This window comes from Ostrea edulis, chromosome 9 (genome assembly GCF_947568905.1).
Source record: "Ostrea edulis chromosome 9, xbOstEdul1.1, whole genome shotgun sequence".
Taxonomy (NCBI): Eukaryota; Metazoa; Mollusca; class Bivalvia; order Ostreida; family Ostreidae; genus Ostrea; species Ostrea edulis.
In genome coordinates, this window is record NC_079172.1 from 58,102,737 (window position 1) to 58,130,249 (window position 27,513).

Genomic DNA, 27,513 nt, shown 5'->3' on the forward strand with positions numbered 1-27,513 from the left:
TACTGCATTTGCTTAGTAATAATTAAATAACTAACAAGGCAACAGTTTTATTTTCACCTTTAATTTCTAAATTAATTAATTTTTCCTCAAATGAACCATCAAAACATTTCGATTTTTGTTTTTATCCGCTTTATCAATTTTGTAGCCATGATATTTGTCAAGATGGAATTGTAAGTTCCAATGCCAAAGGAAATATAGATAAATGTATATAAGGAAATCATAAATTTCATATACCTGGTTTTGGAATAGAAATAGCACATGCATTCCTTAAAATTACTTTGAATTAAAAACAAACAAGCTTGATCACAGGCGTAGGCAGTTTTATCTGTAAAGGTCTGCCATGTAATCAACCACAGGTTCGCTACGCTCGCGAAGCTCAGTGGTTGTTGTTTAAATTGTAGACCTTTACAGATAAACTGCCGACTCCTGTGGGTTCCATATCTGTTATGTTTGAACTTTGCTTTGTGGATGGCCAAATATATTGTACGCAATAATGTCATGAGGTCAGCATTTTGCAAAATAAAAGGTTTATCATGAACAAGGGAAGCAGAAATTATAAAGAGCTTGAAGTCATCCACAGGATCCACCGTTTTATAAACTTCATACTAATGCATATGTATTTTATAATTATTAACTTACCATGAAAAATATTAATTAATAAAGATAATAATAATAATGATAAAATTAATCATACTGAAAAAGACTTGAATTTTCAAATTTTATAGCCAATGAATAATCTTAAATCGAACTTGCTTTTATTCGTAATTTAGTTCTACACCTGGTATAACACATCTATGTATTTATGTATCACATCAAATTTCAAAGCGAACGAGTCCGGTGTTTATAAAAGGTTTGCCTCATTTGGGATGAATTTTTGTGAAAGTATATTTACCGATATCCTACGGATAAATGTTGAACCCGAAGAGATACAACGGGAACGAAAGATTGAAACAGAACCAATGAAAACTAAGGTGAAGTTTACGATCCATACTGTGAGGAATTAACAGATATGAAATATAAAAGGCAAATAGACAATTTATGCTTGAATGGAATTAAAAGGTCACCTCATTATTAATCTAAATATTAAGATACAAGTATTTAGTTTAGAAATAAACTGCTAGAAGTCCTCCCTATTTAATATTGGGGTGCTGAGGTCACAAAGTCTGTTAGTTAAAAAGTAATATATCAAACACAAGATGTTTAACTTGCTGACTTAATAAGATAATGAATTGCCATTGTTATATACATACTACACTCCCTGTTGTAAGTACATAAATACACGGTACTATGTGTAAATTTACATATAAATGTGCGTTAATGACGTTTTGCCACGGGGGGGGGGGATTTAAAGTACGTGGTTTTTTTTCATTCTCCCATAGGTGTTGCTGCTCGCTAACACATCTGTCAATGTCGATATTTCAAAATTCTTGTAAAATGCTTTGTATATTCTTATACAAACGTTTAACTTCGCTTAATCAATTCAAGATGTAAAATTTTAAGATAAAATTGTTAGCGGTAAACGAATTCCCAAAATTTTGATTTTAATCATAATAAAGTATTTTCCTCCCATTTTTGTGTTATCTTAGCTAATTCTTAAATTCTGCTGTTTTCCGTTCCGTCTTCCGTTCTATTTTCCGTCACGCGTTTTAGCAACACCCAATATGGGGGTAAAAGTCATCTTCGCTAGCCATGGGTTTTAGGTCCACTGTGCTCTTCGTGGACGAATACTCTTGGCTAGCGAAGACGGGAAAAATTAAAATAAAATAAAAAAAACGCTTGTATAAACATATATTATGGTGGTAAACAGAAGAATTATCCAGTAAATCAAAAGAAGTTGTAGTATAGCTTTTGTAATACATGTAATTTTATTTTTAACTGAGAGGGAGATAGACAGCTAGGTACGTAACAGCGTTTTAGAAAGGGGGCAGTCCTAACCCGGACCAGCCAAAAAAAATTAACATGTAAAGAAAAAAAGGGGGAGGGGAATAAAAAATATCAGAATGAAAGGGAATGGATAATTAATCAGAAAGAAATGTACTTTCAAGATTTATACAGTACGTTTTAAACTTCCCATACCTGTATACATATGTTATAAGCAATAGTTATGGATGCTCTCTCTCTCTCTCTCTCTCTCTCTCTCTCTCTCTCTCTCTCATGATGCTATAGATTCAGTACTGCTTTCATTATTTCATGCATCTAAAATGATTTAATTTAAAAATTTCTGATAATCGATAGCGTATATGAATAGAAGCAACTAAAATGCAAATCGTTAATTTAAAATTATTTTCGTCTGTTTATTTGTTTATTTTTTTTTAAGAACTAAGTGCATTTGACACCGAGGTTTTACATCCATACATGTTAATTAAGGGCACGTAGAATCGGAGGGGTGCAATATGTAAGCTTTAAAGCGAAGAATTCATCTATATAGCGACCTACCCACTGCACGATCTAAGAAATTGAAGTCGGGAGGGGAGGGGGAATGAGACAGTTTGAAAGGATGAAGACAAACACCCCCCCCCCCACACACACACACATGTACACAATTTAAGGTTTTGATAATCGGGGAATTTAATCATAATTTTTTTCTTATTGCTTGTCAAGAATTTTAAACAAATTAACCGGCAACATGCCCCTTCTGATACATTGAAAAATATAATAATGTTAGCACGGAGCTCTATAAAGTTCAATCTGCAGTTTGGTCATATTTCGTCATTCAATAGCTTTTCCAATAAAAAAAATTGTCGGGTTTGCGGGACTATGATCTATGACTAAAAGAATGACCTGTGTATAACTTGTATATTCCATGCAAATTCGAAGGATTTTCCACCTCAATAGAACAGCTAATCCGGGTATTTGAAATTAACAGATTCTGAAGTGTTTTTGCAAAAAGTGTGGAATATGTATATTGGTTCGGCGCAAGATACCCATGATCTAAGACTAGATCTGATATCGCGCCGGCACATTTTCAAACCTCCTGCAAGGCGCCCATGACCACAGCAAACTCCCGGAAGCAAATAACACACCGTGGAACACGGAGGACACGGTGGATCTCCGTGGATTTTCCACCGTGGACTTTCCATGGTGGGGTGTATAAAACTCGTGTCGTATACTGCATTACATATATACATTTCACTCAACAAAGGAACCCACCCCCTCCCGAGACCAACGATCTGACACATCGATAAATTTTAAATGCGATATTCATCTGATATTTTCGTTGTTCTTGATTTTTCCTGTGATTATAGACACTTTTTGTAATAATTTAATAACAGTTACTGGTATGTACAAACACATGAATAAACACAAAAAAGTTTTTATTTTGGTTGAACATGTTTTGTGATGACACAGATCTTGAAAGTAAGTGATAAGTCGAAAACTGTACATTGACTCAGGTATCAAGTGGTCCGGGGCTGTTCTGGGAAGTTTGCGCCTTATAACTTAACATTTTACCAAAATTAGGTTTTACACTATTTGACAATGTCCACGAAATTAGGCCACTCTTCACAATGTAGCAGTTTTTCTTTCATTATGTTTTCCATTATTGCGTTTGGCGATCGACGGGTATTCATAATTTTGCCCTTAGACTGTCGCACTGGACAAAAACTACCATTATAAACACATTCGCAATATTATTCAATTATCAATACGGAGAGAGATAATTTATGTTACATAAGGAACATTGAATATGGAGCTCCAAGTGACTCCCTAATAATCAAGATGTGTTTACTGTATCCAATATCAATAAAGGTAACATAACGAATACAAGCAATTATTTAAAAATTGTTCTTAAATTCATTTGAATTAAAGAAACCTTTCATTCAATTCATGTGCGCAACAATTCAAACATGCAGTCCTCCCTCGATATTATACAATTGTGACTTTCCGCTCTCGCGCGGGGTTTCAGCTTATATGATAGTAAATTAAACTTACCAAATATCAAAGACAAAAGAGTTATGGTCCCGACAAAAACTGACTAAAGGTCATCAAAATGACACGTGACACACTGTCTTTTCATGGTACATGTACATGTATATCAAATATCAAAGGCCTAGTCCAAAAATTATATCATTAACCTTTACATAAAAGGTCAAGGTCAAAGATCACAAAAACGTTGTTGCATTCGACACATCTGATCATGGTATAACCACATTCTAAATATCCAAGGTCTATGCCAAAAAAGTTAAGGTACGGACAAAAGAGCTCCCACAATTCTATCATTTGACCTTTACATAAAAGTTCAAAGGTCATCAAACATGGCACGCAACACACTGTTTTATCATGGTATACCCACATACCAACTATCAAAGTCCTATGTCAAAAGACAGGAAAGACTACAAATGTCTATTATTTGACCTTTATATAAAAATTCAAGGTCAAAGGTAATCAAAAAGGGTACGCGTCACACTGTCTTATCATAGTATACCCACAAAGACAAAAAATATGGCCCGGACAATTTTTTTATGAGAAGAGAAAGAAGAGGAGGAATTCACACTAAAACAATATCTCCCCCTTCTGGGAGGGGAAACAACTCGTACAACTACAGTATAATATAGCGCAGTATAATATGATATACATGATATATAGTATAGTGTACATCTAGGATGGGGAGATAACTCGTACAACTACAGTATAATATAGCGCAGTAGAATATGATATATAGTATAGTGTATATCTAGGATGGGGAGACAACTCGTACAACTACAGTATAATATAGCGCAGTATAATATGATATACATGATATATAGTATAGTGTACATTTAGGATGGGGAGACAACTCGTACAACTACAGTATAATATAGCGCAGTATAATATGATATACATGATATACAGTATAGTGTACATCTAGGATAGTATAATATAGAATAGTGTGGTATACATATAATATAATGCATTATATACATAGCCAGTTGTTTGGCAGCTTGTTTAATGTACCGTCGAGAATTTTTCACTCATATAAAGACGTCCCTAGGTGTAGGTGAAGAACCACAAATCTTGACCTATTTTGAGCGCTTACAGCCGTAGTAGTGAGTGTTCTTTATCGTGCCAACGCCTGTCGCGACACGGGACCTCCGGATTTAATGTCATATCCGAAAGACCCGTGATTCTCATTTCTAAATGTCAAGCGTTTGGCAAAGAAGCAATGGCTACCTATATTAACTTCTTAGGTTTGGCAGGAGCAGTGGTTAGAGCATCGTGCTCAAAATCACACGGCCTCTGACCTCTGTCGGCGCGGGTTCGAATCCCGCTCGCGCCGGTAAGTGAGAAAGTTTTCCAGTTTACTTTTGGAAGGTCGGTGGTCTCTTCCCAGGTACATTGTATCTGGGTTCTCTCTTCCACTAATGTCTACTTTATTTAAAACTTTTTATTTTATTCTATGCCGATGATACAGTGATTATATCAGAGTCTGCAATGGGATTACAACATGCTCTTAATGAGTTTCATTCATATTGTATTCAGTGGAGATTACATGTCAACGTCGATAAGACAAAAATTATGGTTTTTTCCAAAGGTCGACCTCCAAATAATACATTTTACTTTAATAACAAAGTTATTGAAATTGTGAAAGAATTCAAATATTTGGGTATAATTTTTTCCAGATCAGGATCGTTTAACAAGGCAAAAAAACATTTATGTGAGCAAACCCAAAAAGCCATGTATGGGATTATACGAAAAATTAGACAATATAATCTATCAGTTGATAAAGTTGTTGCACCTGTACTTTTGTATGGTTGTGAGATTTGGGGGTTCGAAAATCTTGACATTATTGAGCGAATGCACTTAAAATTTTTTAAATATATTTTCAACTTAAAAAGTAGTACTCCAAATTATATGGTCTATGGAGAAACTGGCCGCTTTCCTTTATATGTAACAGTGTATACAAGAATGATTTCTTACTGGAGAAGGTTATTTTTAAATCCAGATAGTAAGATTGTGTGTAGTTTGTATAAGTATGTACATGATCTTAGAGAAAGTTATAAGAATTCTTGGTTATCTTGTATTAAAAATATTTTTGATCTTTGTGGACACTCCAATATATGGAATGAACAAGCATTTTTTAATACAAACTGGTTAAAAATTACTGTTGAACGACGTCTTAAAGATCAGTATATACAGAAATGGCAAAGTGATATACGGGAGTCATCTAAGGGTGAAACGTATGGCATTTTCAAAAGTGAATTTGGGTTTGAAAAATACTTAAATACTTTACCTAAAAAACTTCGAACAATATTTATCAAATTTAGAACTTCAAATCACCAACTCCCAGTAGAGACTGGAAGATGGTGTGACACTCCTAAAGACTTTGCCATATCTATAATACGGGTCAGATAGCTGACGAATATCATTTTATCCTTGAATGTAAGTTTTTTGAATGTTATAGAAGAAAGTATCTGTGTAGAAAATATTGTCACAAACCTAACTTTTTCAAATTTTCAGAGTTAATGTCAACTTCAGACCCTAATGTACTTATCAAATTGTGTAGTTTTATATCTAAAATATATGACCAATTCTGTCCTCCTTAACTCATTTTATGTATATAAAACAACTCCCTGCTTTTTTCACGTGTACCTTGCATATAATATATTCTATTTGTAAATATTGTATATATTGTACCTCATGTACCATAATATGGTGTGAGTGAATAAAGTAAACTGAAACTGAACTAATAAAAACTGGGCGCTACCAGATAACTGAAAAATTGTTGAATGTGGCGGAATGTGGCGGAAAACATCAATCAACCAATCAATCTTTTTTTTATATTTATTTTTACTCAGGACCTCTCGGTTGCGAAGCGAACACATTTTTTTGTACATGTACAGACCATAAATCGTAGAACTACAACACTTGCACGGATGGTACGAAATGATTCTTGCACAGAACGGTGAACGGTTTGCATGGAACGCTTTGCACGAAATGCTGACCACTTTGTGAATGGTCTGCACGAAACGGTAAGCATGACCTGCACGCTTTCATTTTTTTCCTCCTGGGGGTGGGCTGTTTAAACACAAAATAATTTAAATATAATGGTACTGTTCTTGATAATAAAAAGATTGAGAAAGAAGTGATAATTACAATTTTAGAATAAATTTTCATGTTGGATGCAGTAAATTTGCTCCTTTTCAATCATCAGTAGATATACAAAAGTAAATCAATGGAATAAATATCAACTTTCATTTTTTTTTAACTTATCAGCTCAATGAGATTTTTGAGATAAACACAAATGAATATTTTTTTTAAAGAAATGAATCGTATGGCCTACATTTTTCACAATGCTGTGCGAGTTATTTCCCCTGATTACAAACGGCGCGCAGCACATAGGCCTTTCCGAAAACGTGAGTTATCTCTCTTTGTATTCTTACATTTAGTGTGAATATGACAACTTCCGGGTAGTAACACAGTCAGACTGCGCATATATTATATGTATAGTTATATAAGTATGGGCGCTGTTCAAAATCGAGAACAGTTGAAATAATTTGTACGAGAGAGTAAGAAAATGTTAATGGAAAAAAAAAGAATTTCTTGATCGAGTCGGGTGTGATTTTCGGGGGTAGGGGGGATTTTAAAAATTAAATTGGAAATCACCCAGACATTCATTTGTTTACATATGTCTCCAATAACGACTGACATAATTATTTTGTAGGTAATTTTAATTTTTATTATAGATATTTAAAACGTCGAGTGCCTGTGGTGCAAAGATCTTGCATAACACCCCCCCCCTCTTTTCAAAATAAAAAAAATCAATTAAATTAGGAAATCAACGCTCTCATTGTTTTATCAGGGCTAAAATTATTCCACCACCACCAATCGACTCTTTCAAAAATAAACCAGACTGCAATCATTGGGTAACTTTCTCCAAAGTACCTGGACGTGCAAATCATTTTGTACACTGCAGCATGAAGCTAGGATTGTTAATATCAACTGATATGTTTAAAATGCAGTAAAATAGGTAACTAAATAATATTTTTCATTAATTTTGTTCAATATTGCTAGACTGATATGGATTATTTTCCATAGACCTGTGTGATCCCGAGGGGGGGGGGGGTGTATTCTCAAATGTACTCTCTGGGGGGGGGGGGGGGGGGTAGGTAAATTTACCACCCCCCCCCCCCCCCAATAGAATGCTTTTGACGTCTCTGTATCTTCCCTCTTTTATTCGTTTTAGCCCCCTTGAAATCTACTTGATTATGTATAGGCACATATCGTGTCATAACAGAAATTGCAATGACAGATTTAAACACCCCCTTTCGCCACAAATTTACAAAATAATTTGAGTAAAAGTCCAAATATTTTACTCAAAATGGCTGTATTTACAGGTAGGCCTACATACTCTTGCCGACTATAAATTCAGGGCGTTCAATTATACGTTATTTAATTTTCAAAGCATTGCATGTGTAAATGTCAGTTTAAAGATGGGTTGTGACGACGAATTTCTTTACGGTTATACTTGTATTTGAAACTGTATAAAATTTGTGGGCAGACAGCTGGAAATCTGTCAGTGGCCTCTGTTTCATATACAAGTACAGCCTGGGTTAAATTTTACTCACCAATCGAAGGAGATGGACATTTTCAGAATCTAGAGATGTCAGTCCGACATACCTAGACGTACATCGTGGCAGAACTTTCATCGCTGAATGTACTACATTGATATTGAACTTCTGATATTTAATTATAAATCTAACTGTATTAAAACACGGGCTAAAGATAAGGAATATATGATATATACGCAAGTACGCAACTGCGTACGTGTCATTTGAGAGAGAGAGAGAGAGAGAGAGAGAGAGAGAGAGAGAGAGAGAGAGATTTGCCGTTAAAATATTTGTGCCTAAAAAATAACTGCATTATATTGTTTATGATTTGATCAACATCATTGTGTCCATTCAATCTTTAAAGTCCTTATAGAATTTCAAATCATTAACACCATGTCGAATATCACTTTTAAAAATCTACGTCATATATGTACATGTAGTAGACGGATTATGATTTTCTTTGTAATCAGTAACATTATATACCGGTCGAAAACAACGAAAAAAATTCGTAAAACGAATGTAAAGTCAGTCCAAGTACATACGGTGAGTTGGCATAATAAAACAGTTTAGAAAATAATTTTGTGAATTCTTTTGGGTTTGGAAATTGACAAGAAAAAATTCAGGAGCTTCCGGTGGCTTCGCCCACTGGGGCCTCACGGCGGCCCCAGACCCCTTGCAATACTTCGCGTACACTTCATTTTCTTTCTGGCTACGCGCCTGTATACATGTACTAATTTCAGTTATAAAACACGTGAAATCCTGGAAAATGGGGGAGGGGTGTAGTTAGAATAATCTAACTGTGTCTCGGTCTCGGGACAGGCCTGTCGTAGGAAATTACATCAGTACATCCTATCAGGGAGGGGGGTGTCCTCCTCAACTTATACAACATTAATTTTCTATTATTTTTACATGCAAAGTTGGTTATTTTCACGTGTATGAAGTAAACCTAGGCATTGAGATTTTTTATTAACGTTAACATATTTCTTGGCGTGATTACTGTAAAATTATACAGCAATATATTCGTAGCCTTCTGCACTGTTGATAATGACGCTTCTCGAATATACTACCCGGAAGTCTTAACCTACTGTTACGCAAGCGCACTATGTTCCGGATCAAGGAAAGATAACTCATGTTTTCGGATTGGCCTATTGCGGTCCTTAACTGATGGACTCGTATAAGGAATAAATAGAAAATTTGCTATTTCTAATTGTAATAAATAGCCAGTTAAAGATTTTTTTCCTAATAATTAAGTATAATGATTTAAAAACAGAATAATTGAACAATAGGGTCTGTAAGTCTCGTTTGGTTTCACTTTCGTTTTTACTACTTCCGGGTACAACAACGTTTGCAACATATACAGTCATAACAGCGAGTCCGCTCTAATATGTAATTTGGAGTATTGTTTTGCGATCGGCTGCACACACGAGATTGGGAAAACTCTGCCATGTAGTTTATTTAGGTTCCTAGTCGATGCTACAGTAAGGAAGCGGTGGATACAAAGATGTAGGTATGTAATATCATCATAATTCAACGAATAATCATAATGTCAAATCAACACATGTGTGTATAAACTGACAGAATATACTGGACGCGTTGTATAGTTATTTCAGAGGGGGAGTAGGCCTATAAAAGATTTTGACAGACGAACTGATAAAAAAATAAAATAATGAAAAGAATTGACTACAATTTCCTAAATTGGGGGGGGGGGTGCAGTTATACTCCGGTATTGATTTCAATATTTAATAACATCTTTTACTATATAATTCCCTCTGCCAGAAAAGGGGAAGGGACACTAATTTATTGTATCAATATAGAAGAAAAATAACCTTGCTAGAAAAAGGGTTGACAAGGACACCCTTGATACTACTTGCCTGTATATAGGTTCCTGCATGATTAAATTTTGTATTGTGTTTCAAGAGAACTCGTATATCTTTATTGTATAAGTATGTAAAAGTGCCATATGGCCTTGATAAGAATGATTGTAAAACTCATATTCTGTGCTGATTTCAGAAACTACAACTTTGTTGGGTAGTGAGCCACTCAGTCAATAAAAACAGCAACTTATGGTATATTACTTTTTTTCATAGACACCAAGTTACGAAACCTGCTGAAGCAGAAGCATCTGCTTCAAAAGTACATGTAGGAACCGAAGTTGATACTGCTACCAATATATCTGTACCAGACAACAATGAAGTGCATCTAAATGATCATGAGTATACAATATCAAGTCCTCAACATTTAAAAAGGTACAGTGTACGATACAAGTATTGTCAATACCAGATACTTGTACATCAAACCAGGAAGTTATAACTGCTTTTGTTAAGTATAATGTCAGGTGGTTTTTCTGTATTCATTCTCATTTCAGTGTTATCAAAATTTATATGCACACCAAATTCTATAATGGTATTGTTTTTGATCTTACAGCTTCCCTTGAAGACTAGGATGTTGTAAACTTGCAGTGAGAAATATACCTGCTTAATTAAAGGAAACCATCCATGGCAATTGGGAACATCATAATTAAAAGACCCTGGAAAGGTATGTTTTAGCAGTTGTTAATGAACAATGCACTTTCTATACACTGACTAGTTATCAATTTCACAGGTCATCGCAGATTTCACAATATTCAATTACCTAGTAATTTTTTTTGGGGGGGGGGGGGGGGGTATAAATGTTGCTGTATACACCATTTTCTATGGATATTTTTCATATCCTCATGAAATTTTGTTTGAAGGGATCATGAACACTGTTGGGAGTGTCCATTCAACTGAAATACCAAAGTCAGAAGAATTGAAGATTGCAATGGATGCAACAGAAGTGACCTAATATGACCAAATTGATATGAATAGCCAGTCTTTCGCTTACAGTAATTACAAGAGTCGCCACAAAGAAAAGACTTTTAATGTGTATTACACCTAATGCAGCTCTTTTCCATCTCTATGCTGGATACAAATCTGATTCGGCAATTGTGAACCATTGTGGCATATTAGAGAAGTTGCAAGTTGGTGATATGTTCCTGGCGGACAAAGGATTTTGTATATTTGACAAACTTCCAAATGACATGACACTTAATATATCCCACTCTTTCTTACAAATAAATCCCACTTCTCAAAAGAGGATGCACAACTTTGCTATAAAATTTGCAGATGCAGAATCCATGTTGGATACGAAAAAAAGAATAATAAAAAAAAATCCGTAGCCATAGTATCTGATCTGTCAAAATATTTCAGCTTTGTGTGGCCCATGTGAATTTTAGGTTCTCCTTTTGAAGAAGATTGCAGATAAATTCTACAAACTTATTAGATCAATTGCATGTATATATATACCTTAAATCTGCACATACCTGCCACATTGAATTTTTAAAGTTAAATGTAATGAATACCATACATGCTATATAACTTTCTACATTTTCATATAAATATAAAGCCTTTTGGAACATCTCCATAAGAGTGAAATATTCTCGAGTAGAACGTTAAACAGTATACAATCAATTAACAATAAAGCCTTTTGTTCTCATTCTAAAGGTTTTCAAATCTGCATTATTAAAACAAAAAAAATGAAAAATCCATTGTTTTTAGTAAATGCTTGTAATTTAATGATTTTTGTAAAGCTGGACACTGTCTTTACATATTTTGGTTCATCTAAAATAAGAAAAACTCTGTCTATAATGTTTATCCAATAGTACACATGTAATTACATAACTTTGATTGATGCACCACTGATATCGTAATAAAGTATATGTACAGGTAACTCTCGAATTATCGCCACTCAATTCATCGCCATTTTCGTTATAACGCCGCATTTTTCTAGGAACATTTTTCCTGTTACTTAAAACTCTCGTTAAAACGCCAAATTCGCTATCGCCATTTGCCACAGTGTTTTCATTACAAAAGTCTATTTCAACATGTTAATTATCTCGATAAACCGCCATAGGTGCACATGGTCAGTGAAGCAGTAAATTGGTCATTATCGATCTCCGGCGTACACCTGGACAGAAGGATCCCAGTAATTGCTGTACATATTGAATAAACAAGAAAATTACTCGAGATGAACTGTAGTCAAGTTGTTTATACATCATAGAAACACATTTCAATTTAGCTATGGCTTCGCCACGAAAGAGGGTCCTGTTAAATTTCGATGAGAAAAAATCATTACGTACCAAGGACATCATCCAAAATGTACCCATCAGGATATTGCAAATCATTTTTTTTTGTTTTATGGGAAAAGTCTATAAAAAGAAGGACAGTGGGCGACATCTTAGCAGCAAAGGATGCAATTCTTGCAGACCCTGACCCAATCTCTGAAGGCTCGCCTGCCAGGAAACGGCACCGCAGTGCACTTAATACTGACTTAGAAAAGGCGTTGTTTATGTGGTTTACGCAAGTCAGGACAAAAGATAACTCTTACATATAAAAGAACGGTAACTCTATTTCTTCAAGATGGCAGTAATTCAATTCATCGCCAAATTCGTTATAATGCCATGATTTCATAAGAACAAAAGGTGGCGGTTTATCGAGAGTTGACTGTACATGTGTTTATGTGTGTGTTTTAGACTGCAAAATATTTTATTATTATCAGTGATTTTTTAAAGACCCATTTTTAGGTCCGAATATAAGCCCTTTTCCCTTCCAAAATTTACCAATATTTTTCCAATTCAACTTGCACTTTTCCCAATAATAAAAACTGGCAAAAAACGTATGTGTTAAAAAATAAGTTCAATGCGAATAGTTTATGTATGACATGACAAAGACACATCAGTTCTAAATAATTTAGAAAGAATAGTCGAAAATTTTAAGAGCTTAAAGAAAAGAAAGTTGAATATGTAAAATAAAAGAAGAATGACATCAATTTGTGTTTTGATTTCTTGTTTGATATGATATATTTAGCATGTTTACAATAATGTCTAGGTTTTCCTAATTTGATCAGAATGTTGACAATTTTTCCAAATTCAAAAGTCACAGAACCCTTTTGAAAAATGTTGAAAAATGACTGATTATAATTAAACTCTATCACGCTTAAAATGTTTGTTGACCATAATACATCTTTGTCAATGTGAACTATTTGAGTGTCAATAGGAATCCACACTAGCAAATCACAGCATTAGGTGTCTTTAAGGTATTGTTGTCCTTGAATCTGATGCCAATATTCATACTTTGTTTTGAGGTGCAGCGAACCATCCCTTGCATCACATTCTAAAATGGCAAATGTCATTACATGTATTGATGAAATATTCAACATGATTTACAAGTGCTCTGATTAGGGGTGAAAGTATTATACTACATGCATACTTATTTTAACATAGATGTACTGCAGTATTCAAAACTTGATGCAAGTAAAGTTTATAAAGAACATTAACAGTTCAATATCACAATGAAGCCTAAGTAGTACTTATATTTCATTCATAAAATGTTTCTATAAAGTCATAATACACATGGATACATCCATAATATATGAATACATATATGTACAGCTAATGTACATGTATTAGGTACATATACACGTACATGTAACTGTTCAATCTATAATGCTGACTTACTAAGAGGGAAATCCCAACATTTGCACAGGCCTCTTTAATTGTCATTGTTCCAGCTGAAAATGGGCATTTAGCCTCAATTAAGAATTTCAGGGGTTGTCCTGAGAAATGAGGATGCAGTTAATTCCTCCATTGTTGTTGTGACCTTTGGCTATGCCGACTTTGTATGTTTTATCCAACTACCGGCGTATTTTACATCAGTTATATTTGCCTTCTTATATCTGAAAATTTCCAATATACATGTAAATTTTTTATCTTCACAGTTGGAACCCATTCATTACCTACTGTGGGTATATTATAGTCATGATAGATATAGATCCATGTATTGACATTGTTTTTATCTTTAAATTGTGTACCTGCCTTTGAAAACTTGTTGTCATATGAAGATTGACACTTATACTGCCCCATTATGGACATACTGGCATCAGACATCCATGTTGATGATGACTTCAGAGTGCACATCACCTTCATCCTCAGATTCAAGGCATATCTATAAAATAATTAAATATCAAACAAGCTTAACCCATCTGTGATGTAACTGATATATATATAGGCACATTTAATGCGCTTTGTTTATTGAATATACAAATGTAAACTGCCGGTACGTACCTGTATCGTTTTTCACCCCCACCCCCTCCCCAGTACGTTCGTATAAAACACAAAGCATGTTTTATGCATAATCCGTTTTTATTTTTAAGTATGCATATATTTTCAATTGAAATGGTTTGAGAATATAAAAACGTATCGTACATCTCTCTAGCTCATTGATTACGCTTTTACCAACCTGCACTTTATCTGCAAGACGTACCTTCATCGACGCTTGTACACGGACGGTTATTACACGTAATTCGTCAAACACGAAGCGAAGAATCCTCGACGACTCCACTAATGCTTCAATCCCCATGTTTATCTCTTTAAAACCTCCACATAATCGATTGATAACGCTATATCTATGTATATCGCTCTCTACACAGTGCAATACGAGAAGTTGATGTACCCGGAAGTTAAAAATCTCGCTAAATCTCGGCAATCACATGACGAGACTTACAGACCCTATACTATTTTAGTCACTGATTACATTTTCATGTGTCCCCTGTGTGATTGTCTCACAAGCAATGTATGGTTATAATGTAACTTTTCATGACATAAAATCATTCTCTCATGCACACAGAAAACAGTCATACGTCTGAATATTATAGTTTATCGTCCATCATCTGTCCACCTGGGAATAGAGAGTAGCACATAAAACAAGTCTTATAGATTGATTGATTTGATTGTATACGTATCTTGTTTAACGTTCCTCTTTTTCACTTATAAGGAGACGTCACCAAGACCAGTGAAGGGCTTCAAATCTAAGCCGATGCTCGGCGCTTACGGCCATTGAGCAGTGAGGATTCTTTAGCGTGCCACACCTACTGTGACACGGGAAATCCGTTTTAAGGTCATCCCCTAGGACCCGTGACATTCACACCTGATGCCAAGCGTTTGGCGATGGAACTGTAACTACCTGTTTTATCGACTTAGGTCTGTCGCGGCAGGCATTCAAACCCTGACCTTCCGCATGAGGGGCGAACGCTCTAACCTCTAGACCACCGCGGCGGTCAGCTGCTGATTGAATATGGTGTACCAAATCCATTGATTCGATTCAGATTACATGTATATGATAATCTAGCATTCAATTTGATAGCACACTCTGATTTCCCTGTCCGGAGTTATGGCGGTTTCCCTGCTGGTCGCGGATGTGACATGCGCAGCTCCATACGAAGACATTAAAACGACACTACTGAGTTCTACTCTGTTGATGTCAGGGATTTGTACAATTCTCATGAGTCTCATTGGTTCAAGGTAGAGTATCAACAATTGATGTATATCATATGGAAATCAGTCTCACTGGTTCAAGGTATCTATAGTTGATACACATTGTACGGAAAGCAATTTCAAACAAACAATATGCACCTACAGAAGAAAAAAACCCAATTTGATATAATCTCTTAATATAACGTTGACATTTTTTTCTTCCCTTTTAGACTCCCTCTCTTTCAAGGAGCAGCTGGCGATTTTCTGATTCCTCTATTAGCTATGCAGGTCCTGGATAAGACGAGGTGTGATTTACCAACTAATTTCAGTTCAGGTATTTATTGACTAATTGCATGAAACACGTGTTGGATAAATTTCTAAAAACGCTGATATTTCACTGAAAACATTCATTGCTCAAATTTAACATTTATAATATTATCTCGTACATGTAACTTGTGAATTCCACTGACATACATACAACAGTGATAGTGTTTGTTGGACAGAGAGGGAAATCCCTTTGACAAAACTGTTCTAAAATATTGTATAGTGCCTTTACAATATGGTTATGTACATGTACATGTATGGTAAAAGGCCTATCTAAAGATTTCTTAATTCATAACACATTAAGGAGTAGTGTGAATAATTAAAGTGAAACTCCATTTTAATTACAATAATTCGCAGACAATACTGAGTGGTCCTACTTGTATCGATATGAATTAATTAATATGCTGTGGTTATATGAATAGGGGAAATTAAACATTCATACTTCAGAGAAATGTCGGAACCTGGCTTCACATTGTATGGATGAGAGGAAATGTTACTTCTCTTATAATTTTGTGAGTGATGGAAGCCAACAAATCAATGTTGTAAATTTCACGTACACGTATATACGCATTCGATATTCATTTTGACATCTGTTGTAAATTTCACGTATAGATCTACGCATTCGATATTCATTTTGACATCTGTTGTAAATTTCACGTATAGATCTACGCATTCGATATTCATTTTGACATCTGTTGTAAATTTCACGTATAGATCTACGCATTCGATATTCATTTTGACATTTGTTGTAAATTTCACGTATAGATCTACGCATTCGATATTCATTTTGACATTTGTTGAGCTGAATAAATGTCACGGCGTACATACGTATCTACGCATTCGATATTCCTTTTGACATCTGTTGTAAATTTCACGTATCTACACACTCGATATTGATTTTGACATCTGTTGTAAATTTCGTGATTACATGTAGATCTACGCATTCGATATTCATTTTGACATTTGTTGACCTGAATAAATGTCACGGTGTACATACGCATCTACGTATTCGATATTCATTTTGACGTCTGTTGTAAATTTCACGTATCAACGCAGTCGATATTGATTTCGTTGTAAATTTCACGTATCTACGTATTCGATATTTCATTTTGACACTTGTTGTAAATTTCGCATATAGATCTAGGCATTGGATATTGATTTTGACAGTTGTTGTAAATTTCGCATATAGATCTAGGCATTGGATATTGATTTTGACAGTTGTTGTTAATTTGATGTATCTACACATTCGATATTTTATTTTGATATTTGTTGTAAATTTCACGTATTTTGATATTTGTTGTATCATCATTGATATCATTGGATCAAATGCTGTCTCACGTGTTAGACCGTTCTTGGCACACTGATTTTGACTACGGATGACTCCGTTTACCTGATCAAGATTTAGGGCTCACGGCGGGTGTGAGTGGTCGAAACGGGATGCTTACTCCTCCTAGGTACCTGATCCCACCTCTGGTATGTCCAAAGGTCCGTGTTTCCCAACTCTTTAGTTTGTATTGTTTATAGGAGTTTTGAGATTGATCACTGTTCGTTATTGAAAATTTCACGTATCTATGCATTCGATATTCATTTTGACATCTGTTGAGCTGAATATATATCACGGTATATAGGCAAATCGAATATCGAGCGTTTGAAAATGTTTTTCAATGGAATACACAAATCTAGCATAGAAACCGTTTTTAAAAATGTCATATCACCGACCATAATATATATTATGATCGGTGATATGACATTTTTAAAAACGGTTTCTATGCGAGATTTGTGTATTCCATTGAAATATATAAACTCTGAAGTTACATATTTTATCAAAAATACGTCCGAAATACCCAAGGAATTAAACATTTAAAAATACAAAAAGGGGGGTACCGGAAGTCCTGTCCACAAGCACCTGAGGATATGGTTACCAATTTCGGCAACATGTCGGAGAGCTACAGCTTCGTACACAAAATTAATGGTTGAAATTTGACAAAAATATAATGTATATAAATATCATTTTATGGGAATTTGGGTTAGAATAGGTCCTCAGTGCCCCTTGCTTGTCGTAAGAGGCGACTAAATGGGTCGGTCTTTCGGAGACCGGAAAAACTGAGGCCCAGTGTCTCAACAGGTGTGGCACGATAAATATTTATACCCCCCCGCAACAAGTTGTGGGGGGGGGGTATACTGGAATCGGGTTGTCCGTCTGTCTGTCCGTCCGTCTGTAGACGCAATGGTTTCCGGGCTCTAAAGCATTATCCTTTCCACCTACCGTCACCATATCATACATATGGACTACCCATGGGATGAAGATGTTCCCTATCAATTTTGGGGTCAAAAGGTCAAAGGTCAAGCGCACTGGATATCGAAGTAGCAATATGGTTTCCGGGTTCTAAAGCGTTATCCTTTCCACCTACCGTCACCATATCATACATATGGACTACCCATGGGATGAAGATGTTCCCTATCGATTTTGGGGTCAAAAGGTCAAAGGTCAAGCGCACTGGATATCGAAGTAACAATATGGTTTCCGGGTTCTAAAGCGTTATCCTTTCCACCTACCGTCATCATATCATACATATGGACTACCCATGGGATGAAGATGTTCCCTATCGATTTTGGGGTCAAAAGGTCAAAGGTCAAGCGCACTGGATATCGAAGTAACAATATGGTTTCCGGGTTCTAAAGCGTTATCCTTTCCACCTACCGTCATCATATCATACATATGGACTACCCATGGGATGAAGATGTTCCCTATCGATTTTGGGGTCAAAAGGTCAAAGGTCAAGCGCACTGGACATCGAAGTAACAATATGGTTTCCGGGTTCTAAAACGTTATCCTTTCCACCTACCGTCATCATATCGTACATATGGACTACCCATGGGATGAAGATGTTCCCTATCGATTTTGGGGTCAAAAGGTCAAAGGTCAAGCGCACTGGACATCGAAGTAGCAATATGGTTTCCGGGCTCTAAAGCGTTATCCTTTCCACCTACCGTCACCATATCATACATATGGACTACACATGGAATGAAGATGTTCCCTATCGATTTTGGAGTCAAAAGGTCAAAGGTCACGCGCACTGGACATCGAAGTAGCAATATGGTTCGGTTTGTCATGCCATTTGTTTTTTACACTCAGAAAAGAGGCAGTTTATACCTATTACCAACACCCTTTGGGAGATTGGGGTAAGCGGGGGTATTCTTAGTGAGCATTGCTCACAGTACCTCTTGTCCTCCCTGTTCAAAGGCCGTTAGGGCCGAGCATAGGCCTAAATTATGCAGCTCTTCACCGGCAATGGTGACACCTTCATTGATTATTTATTGACCAAAGGAGCCCTGTGACTCCTAGGTACACTGTGTACAATACGATCAGAGGATTCAGAATTATTACAATATGTATATATATATTATCAGACAAATAAGTTTAGAAACTAATAAATCTAAGCAACGAAAAAAACCCATCATGAATGACAGTTAACAGATAGTGCTTCTCTTTGTTTTGTAGCTTTCACTAAATACTGACAAAGCTTTCACTAAATACTGACAAAGCTTATGAATAGTTTTATAGCTTTCACTAACTGCTGACAAAGCTTATGAATAGTTTTAAAGTTATATACACTAAGAAGTTCTACAAGTTCGATAAAGGAAGTTTTTTTTATAGTAATAAAGTTTGATATATTTTTCATGTAAACCAAAAATTGCTGTGACGTCTTCATATGAGTGAAATATTCTCGAGTGGGACGTTAAACAATGTACAATCAATCAATCATGTACACGATATCATGAACTAATTCAAAAACTATCCGCAGCATAAGACCTGCTACAACAGAACCACCGGTGCTGGAAGGGGTGTTCTGATGATGAATGTCACTTTAAAATCAATACTGTTCATTTGGAGATTAACAAACTATAAATGTTATTGTAGAATATAGTTGTATTTCTTTAGGCGTATTTGTCCCACAAATAACTTTTTCATAAAAAAGCTGTATAATGTTTTAAATGTAAACATAGTTGTACGTTATTTACAAAATAACATATTTCTACAAATTTACACGACAGATTTTTACAAGTTTACATGGCATATTTCTACAAATTTACATGACAGGTTTCTACAAGTTTACATGACAGATTTCTACAAGTTTAAACGACAGATTTGTACAAGTTTACATGGTAGATTTCTACAAGTTTACATGACAGATTTGTACAAATTTACACGACATATTTCTACAAGTTGACACGACAAATTTCTACAAATCTACACAACAGATTTCTACAAGTTGACACGACATATTTCTACAGTGAACAGTACATACGACAGATTTCTACAGTGAACAAAACACACGACAGATTTCTACAAGTTGACACGACATATTTCTACATTGAACAGAATACACGACAGATTTCTGCAGTGAACAGATCACACGGCAGATTTCTACAGTGAACAGAACACACGACATATTTCTTACAGTGAACAGATCACACGGCAGATTTCTACAGTGAACAGAACACACGACAGATTTCTTACAGTGAACAGATCACACGACAGATTTCTACAGTGAACAGATCACACGACAAATTTCTTCAGTGAACAGAACACACAGAAGCATTACAATGTGTACCTCAGTGTAGCTCACATTTCAAGGCAAAAGAACATTTGAGCGGAAGACGAGTCTAGACAGAATGGAGTCTGGATCTGAAAGCAATGAAGTTAATTTTCACAGATCAAATCGCCCAAATATCCATATTAAGCGACACTGGAAAACAAGCTTCCAGTGTTTAGCTCCCTTTATCCGATGGCGACAGCTTATGTACCAAAAACATAAAGTGCGAGTTGGACAAAAATGTAGACAAATACTCTTTGAAATTATTATCATTCATTATTAATGTAAAACAATAAAAACAAACTGAAAACAAAGAACAATAAATATATAGAAAAAGACATAAAATAATACTAAAACTGAGATTTTTTTTTTTTTAAAATAACTGTATGCGTAAATACCGAATTACAGATTAAATGCAAGTTTAAAAAGATGTGTCTTATGTTTGGTGTTAAAGACAGTTAATGAACCTTCAACACGAGGATCCAACGGGAAACAGTTCCATAAAGTTGATAAAGAAACATCACACCGTCTTCCGTCATACAGTTTAATACATGTACAAGCGTGTGGCTTATGAGGTATAACGAATCCACAGACCGATGCGTTCGCTGACGTCCTACTAACCGTAGCACGTCTGAAAGGTGCACAGTCGTTTCCATTTTTACCTATTGTTTCAATTATGATAACTGTTGCAACGCACAGCTTTACATAACACATAAACACACACAGCTTTACATAACACGTAGACACACACACCTTTACATAACAAGTAGACACGTACAGCTTTAAATAACACATAAACACACGCACCTTTACATAACACGGAGACACACAAATATCTTTATATAACACGTAGACACACATGTCTTTACATAACACATAGACACACACAAATTTACATAACACGTAGACACACACGGCTTTACATAGCACATAAACACACACAGCTTTACATAACACGTAGATACACACAAATTTACATAACACGTAGACACGCACAGCTTTATATAACACGTAGACACACACAGCTTTACATAACACGTTGATACACACAAATTTACATAACACGTAGACACGCACAGCTTTATATAACACGTAGACACACAAAACTTTACATAACACGTAGACACACACAAATTTACATAACACATAAACACACACAGCTTTACATAACACGTAGATACACACAAATTTATATAACACGTAGACACGCACAGCTTTATATAACACGTAGACACACACAGCTTTATATAACACGTAGATACACACAAATTTACATAACACGTAGACACGCACAGCTTTATATAACACGTAGACACACAAAACTTTACATAACACGTAGACACACACAGCTTTACATAACACGTAGACACGCACAGCTTTACATAACACGTAGACACACACACCTTTACATAACACGTAGACACACAAAGCTTTACATAACACATAAACACACACACCTTTACATAACACGTAGACACGCACAGCTTTATATAACACGTAGACACAAACAGCTTTATATAACACGTAGACACACAAAACTTTACATAGCACATAAACACACAGCTTTACATAACACGTAGACACGCACATCTTTACATAACACGTTGACACACAGAGCTTTACATAACACGTAGACACGCACATCTTTACATAACACGTAGACATGCACAGCTTTATATAACACGTAGATACACACAAATTTACATAACACGTAGACACGCACAGCTTTATATGACACGTAGACACACAAAGCTTTACATTACACGTAGACATGCACATCTTTACATAACACGTAGACACGCACAGCTTTATATAACACGTAGACACACACACCTTTACATAACACATAGACACGCACAGCTTTATATAACACGTAGACACACAAAGCTTTACATAACACGTAGACATGCACAGCTTTACATAACACATAGACACACACAAATTTACATAACACGTAGACACACACACCTTTACATAACAAGTAGACACGTACAGCTTTAAATAACACATAAACACACACAGCTTTATATAACACGTAGACACGCACAGCTTTACATAACACGTAGACACACACAGCTTTACATAACACGTAGACACAAAGCTTTACATAACACGTAGACACACACAGCTTTATATAACACGTAGACACACACAAATTTACATAACACGTAGACACACACACCTTTACATAACAAGTAGACACGTACAGCTTTAAATAACACATAAACACACACAGCTTTACATAACACGTAGACACACACATCTTTACATAACACGTAGACACACACAGCTTTACATAACACATAGACACACACAAATTTACATAACACGTAGACACACACACCTTTACATAACAAGTAGACACGTACAGCTTTAAATAACACATAAACACACACAGCTTTATATAACACGTAGACATACACAGCTTTACATAACACGTAGACACACACAGCTTTACATAACACGTAGACATACACAGCTTTACATAACACGTAGACACGCACAGCTTTACATAACACGTAGACACACACACCTTTACATAACAAGTAGACACGTACAGCTTTAAATAACACATAAACACACACAGCTTTATATAACACGTTGACACACAGAGCTTTACATAACACGTAGACACGCACATCTTTACATAACACGTAGACATGCACATCTTTACATAACACGTAGACACACACAGCTTTACATAACACGTAGACACACACAGCTTTACATAACACGTATACACAAAGCTTTACATAACACGTAGACACACACAGCTTTATATAACACGTAGACACACACAGCTTTATATAACACGTAGACACACACAGCTTTATATAACACGTAGACACACACAGCTTTACATAACACATAAACACACACAGCTTTACATAACACATAGACACACACAAATTTACATAACACGTAGACACACACAACTTTACATAACATATAGACACACACAAATTTACATAACACGTAGACACGCACAGCTTTACATAACACGTAGACACACACAGCTTTACATAACACGTAGACACACACAGCTTTACATAACACATAAACACACACAGCTTTACATAACACATAGACACACACAAATTTACATAACACGTAGACACACACAACTTTACATAACACATAGACACACACAAATTTACATAACACGTTGACACACACAACCAATCAGTCAACAAAAGGAAACAGTCAGAGAATGTGCTATTCAGATTAGCATAATTATTTTCCTTATATCGTATATGATTAGATCGCCATAGTGAAGCAGCTCTTTTCATTTAGTGTGGTGTTATCATAGCTATGATGTATTTGATATTTTTATTATCCTGTTATAGAAAGGTTTGTATTATGGCACGACACAGTTCGTCCGTCCGTCTGCGCTTCTATCAGCACCTTGTTGATGAGATAAAAACAGAACATGTAATATATAAGGCTAGGATCATTAATCTTGGTACACAAGTTCCCAATTATTAGAGGAAAAGACTTTTCACAAGGACATACAATTTGATTTATGAAACTTTTAAATGTTCGAAAGTAATGTCAAGATAACACTGTTACAGCTTCTTTTTTCTTTTTTTAAATCAACGATTGGTATATTTGCATGACAATTCTGATTGATTGTATCTCGAGAATTTTTCACTCATATGGAGACGTCACCAAAACCGGTGAAGGGTTTCAAATTTAGATATGCTCGTCGCTTACGGCCATCGAACAGTGAAGATTCTTTAGCGTGCCACACCTACTGTGACACGGGTCATCCGTGACATTCACACCTTATGCCGAGCGTTTGGCGATGGAACTGTCACTACCTGTTTTAACGACTTAGGTCTGTCGCGGCCGGGATTCGAACCCCGACCTTCCACATGCAGGGCGAACCTCTCGGCCACCGCGGCGGTCCAGATGACAATCCTGTCTTTGATCACTACTTCTTGTTGTATTTGAAGAATGTATATTGCGGTTTGAACGATGTCCTCGTCAAGTATTCAAGATATTTATTAGTACTAGACTCTACTATGAAAATTGTGGCAATTATTTCTGAGATTTTATGTGCTACGTTTACATATAATATAGATATGAAATATACGATGACATGTGCAGTTATGGCTCTGCATTAAGAATCTATCACTTGACATATAAAAAACTAATGAATATTGTTGATCATTTCAGACACCAATTCCTCTACAACAAACACGTCCAGCATGCCAATGTTAGACAGAAGAGATTTCGTCTTGAACAATATTCGTGAAGTAAGTATTTATAAGTTATAGACTCTGTATGGGAAAATATGACGACCGAGTTTTTTGGCGCGTAGACGGACCGAGCTTGCGAGGTCCGTTCGCGGACAAAAAACGTGGTCGTCATATTTCCCATACAAAGTCTATAACCTTTTTATTATATACTTTCAATTTCATTTAGAAACTAACAATAATTTTATTTTTAACAATAACTTTATCGGTTTAACTGAGTAAAAGATGAAAAACACGAAAAATTTGAAAATTAACGGCGTAGAAATTTGATTGTGACGTAATGTTTGCGGTGTGATATATGCCCGCAAACTTTTAAAGAAAAAAGAAGAGATTAAATTGAAAGTATATAATAATATAAATTACTGAGTATCTATGTGTATATCTCAAAATATCAAGCGGGACGTTAACCAATATACAACCGACCAAATCACCCCACCCCACCCCAAAACCATGTACATGTAGCAGGTCTGGTACTTCGTACTATATACACTGTATATTTCGTTACATGTCGAACTATATATGAAGAATTCCCGAAATGATAATAAAACATACAAGGACTCATTACCAGTTCCGATGATCATATATTAATATATGAATTTAATTCTAAAGCAATAAAACCCGTATTGTAAACATTCGGGGACAACGTTATCTCAACCATAATGTCATGCATTTAAATATGAATAATTTAATTTTACTTGTAACACGTAATTTGATTGACTGAAACTGATGGAGGAACATACATTATTTTGTATAAAATAACTTGCTATGGGGACACACCCCTTTGACAACCAGCAGCTGGAGTTACTTAAAATACATTTGTTTGACTTAAAGGTCATATGAAACGATATCCTGAAGATATTGAGTTATGCATTGAAATTCGTTAATCAAGGTTTATTAAACAATAATTCATTTTTAATTTTTTTATTTAATTCATTATAACGTCATAACAGCTGATCAAATGTACTCGATCACGATAATGATTTTTGATGACGTCAAAAAGACCCACTGTGATGTAAACAACTAGGCCTGGTATAGAAAAATGCCACAGTGTGCTGTATTTCATCGTTTTACATGTGTTACATGTAGGTCGTAGAAGAGGGTGCATATGTACCTAGCTCTTCCCAAGGGATACTAGATTTAGAAGAAAAAAATATATGGTTATAAAAAATCTCCGACGCGATGGATTTGTTGCCATGAACACATCCGTCGGTAGCCAAACAATGTGGACACAAATAGATCAATTTAAAATCAAAGCGGGTAACAAATTCATTCTATGTACAAGTTTACAGCTTTAATTCTTATCAATCCAAAGACAATAATTTTTTATTAAATGCTATTTGACCTTCATTCATACCCATCTTTATGTTTTTAAAGTAAAATACCACATGTAGCCTACACATATCTTCTATATCAGGATTATTTCAAAACACCACATTGCGTTTTCAAATTTGATTAATAATGTACATGCTCAGGTTATGGCGATTTTCTCGTTCGACGCTTCCTCAGTCTGTTGCTAAGTGAATCCTTGCGCGGTTCAAGTTATTTCTATTTCTAAGTGATTGTTTACTTTTTTGTATAAATGAAGACTTGTACAGTGTAGATTTGTCTTTTTACATTAAATTATAAGGAATGAAGCTAATTTTGACCTATGTTATACGATATAATGTAACTTGGTACAGTTTACGCTTCTTATAATCCGCTTCTAGCTTCATTCCTTAATCAATGCAGACTCTTGTGACGTGATATCTGTATACAAATAACGATGGACGCAATTATCGACAATACAATCGAATGTATAGTTTTGGAATTACAAAAACAGATAATTTGAAATATGCAATGTAAAGGTTATTACGCCCTAGGCACCTGATCCACCTCTGTTGTGTCCAGGGGTCCGTGTCTGCCCAACTATCTATTTTGTGTTGCTTATAGGAGTTATGAAATTGATCACTGTTCGTTATCTTAACCTTTAATTGACTGAGTATTGGAAAATATGCCAGGTCTTTGTGCGTAAGGGGATCGGAAAGACCTTTGGAGAACATTTCTCGATATTCAGTCATCAATCAATCTTTAATTATTTATCTGTTTGACAAACATCATCTCCTACTTGTAGTTACAAGGAAGTCTGATCGCAGCTGGAACATTTCAATTTTTACTTGGTGCGACGGGTTTCGTGAGCCTCCTTCTGAAATTCATCGGACCAATTACCATTGTCCCCACTCTCTTTCTGAGCTGTGTCTTCATCGTCAGAGCATGCGTCAAATTTGCTTCCGTTCATTGGGGCATATCAATGTTGTAAGTAAAAAGGAACGTTTCAGATAGAGTCAAGAACCATCAAAATTACCATCATCTTACCTCATTACCATATTAATTCCTCTTGTAACCTAATGCATAGGGGGCCATTTTTTGGTGGTTCATGACCCAGGCTACTGAATACTTTATTAACGGGAAACTTTATATGTAATTGAAGTGACTGTTTCATT

At 35.4% G+C, this 27,513-nt stretch overlaps 1 protein-coding gene and 1 long non-coding RNA gene across 3 annotated transcripts in view; one reads left to right on the forward strand and one right to left on the reverse strand.

Moving 5' to 3' along the window:
- Positions 1-27,513, forward strand: part of LOC125658916 (solute carrier family 23 member 2-like) — a 38,387-nt gene that overhangs the window by 967 nt on the left and 9,907 nt on the right. Inside the window, exons 2-5 of the mRNA XM_048890370.2 lie at positions 15,743-15,900; positions 16,083-16,186; positions 24,954-25,033; positions 27,144-27,325. Of these exons, the coding sequence (XP_048746327.2) occupies positions 15,743-15,900; positions 16,083-16,186; positions 24,954-25,033; positions 27,144-27,325 (524 nt within the window). The remainder of the gene's footprint in view (positions 1-15,742; positions 15,901-16,082; positions 16,187-24,953; positions 25,034-27,143; positions 27,326-27,513) is intronic.
- Positions 11,251-15,521, reverse strand: LOC125658935 (uncharacterized). Of its 2 annotated transcripts, none has more exons than XR_008798672.1 (5): positions 14,864-15,521; positions 14,412-14,545; positions 14,059-14,276; positions 13,052-13,714; positions 11,251-12,272 (listed from the first exon to the last, which is right to left on the reverse strand). It is a non-coding gene; the product is annotated as an uncharacterized LOC125658935 (long non-coding RNA). The 2 variants fall into 2 exon arrangements; XR_008798673.1 differs by having other exon boundaries at positions 14,840-15,521.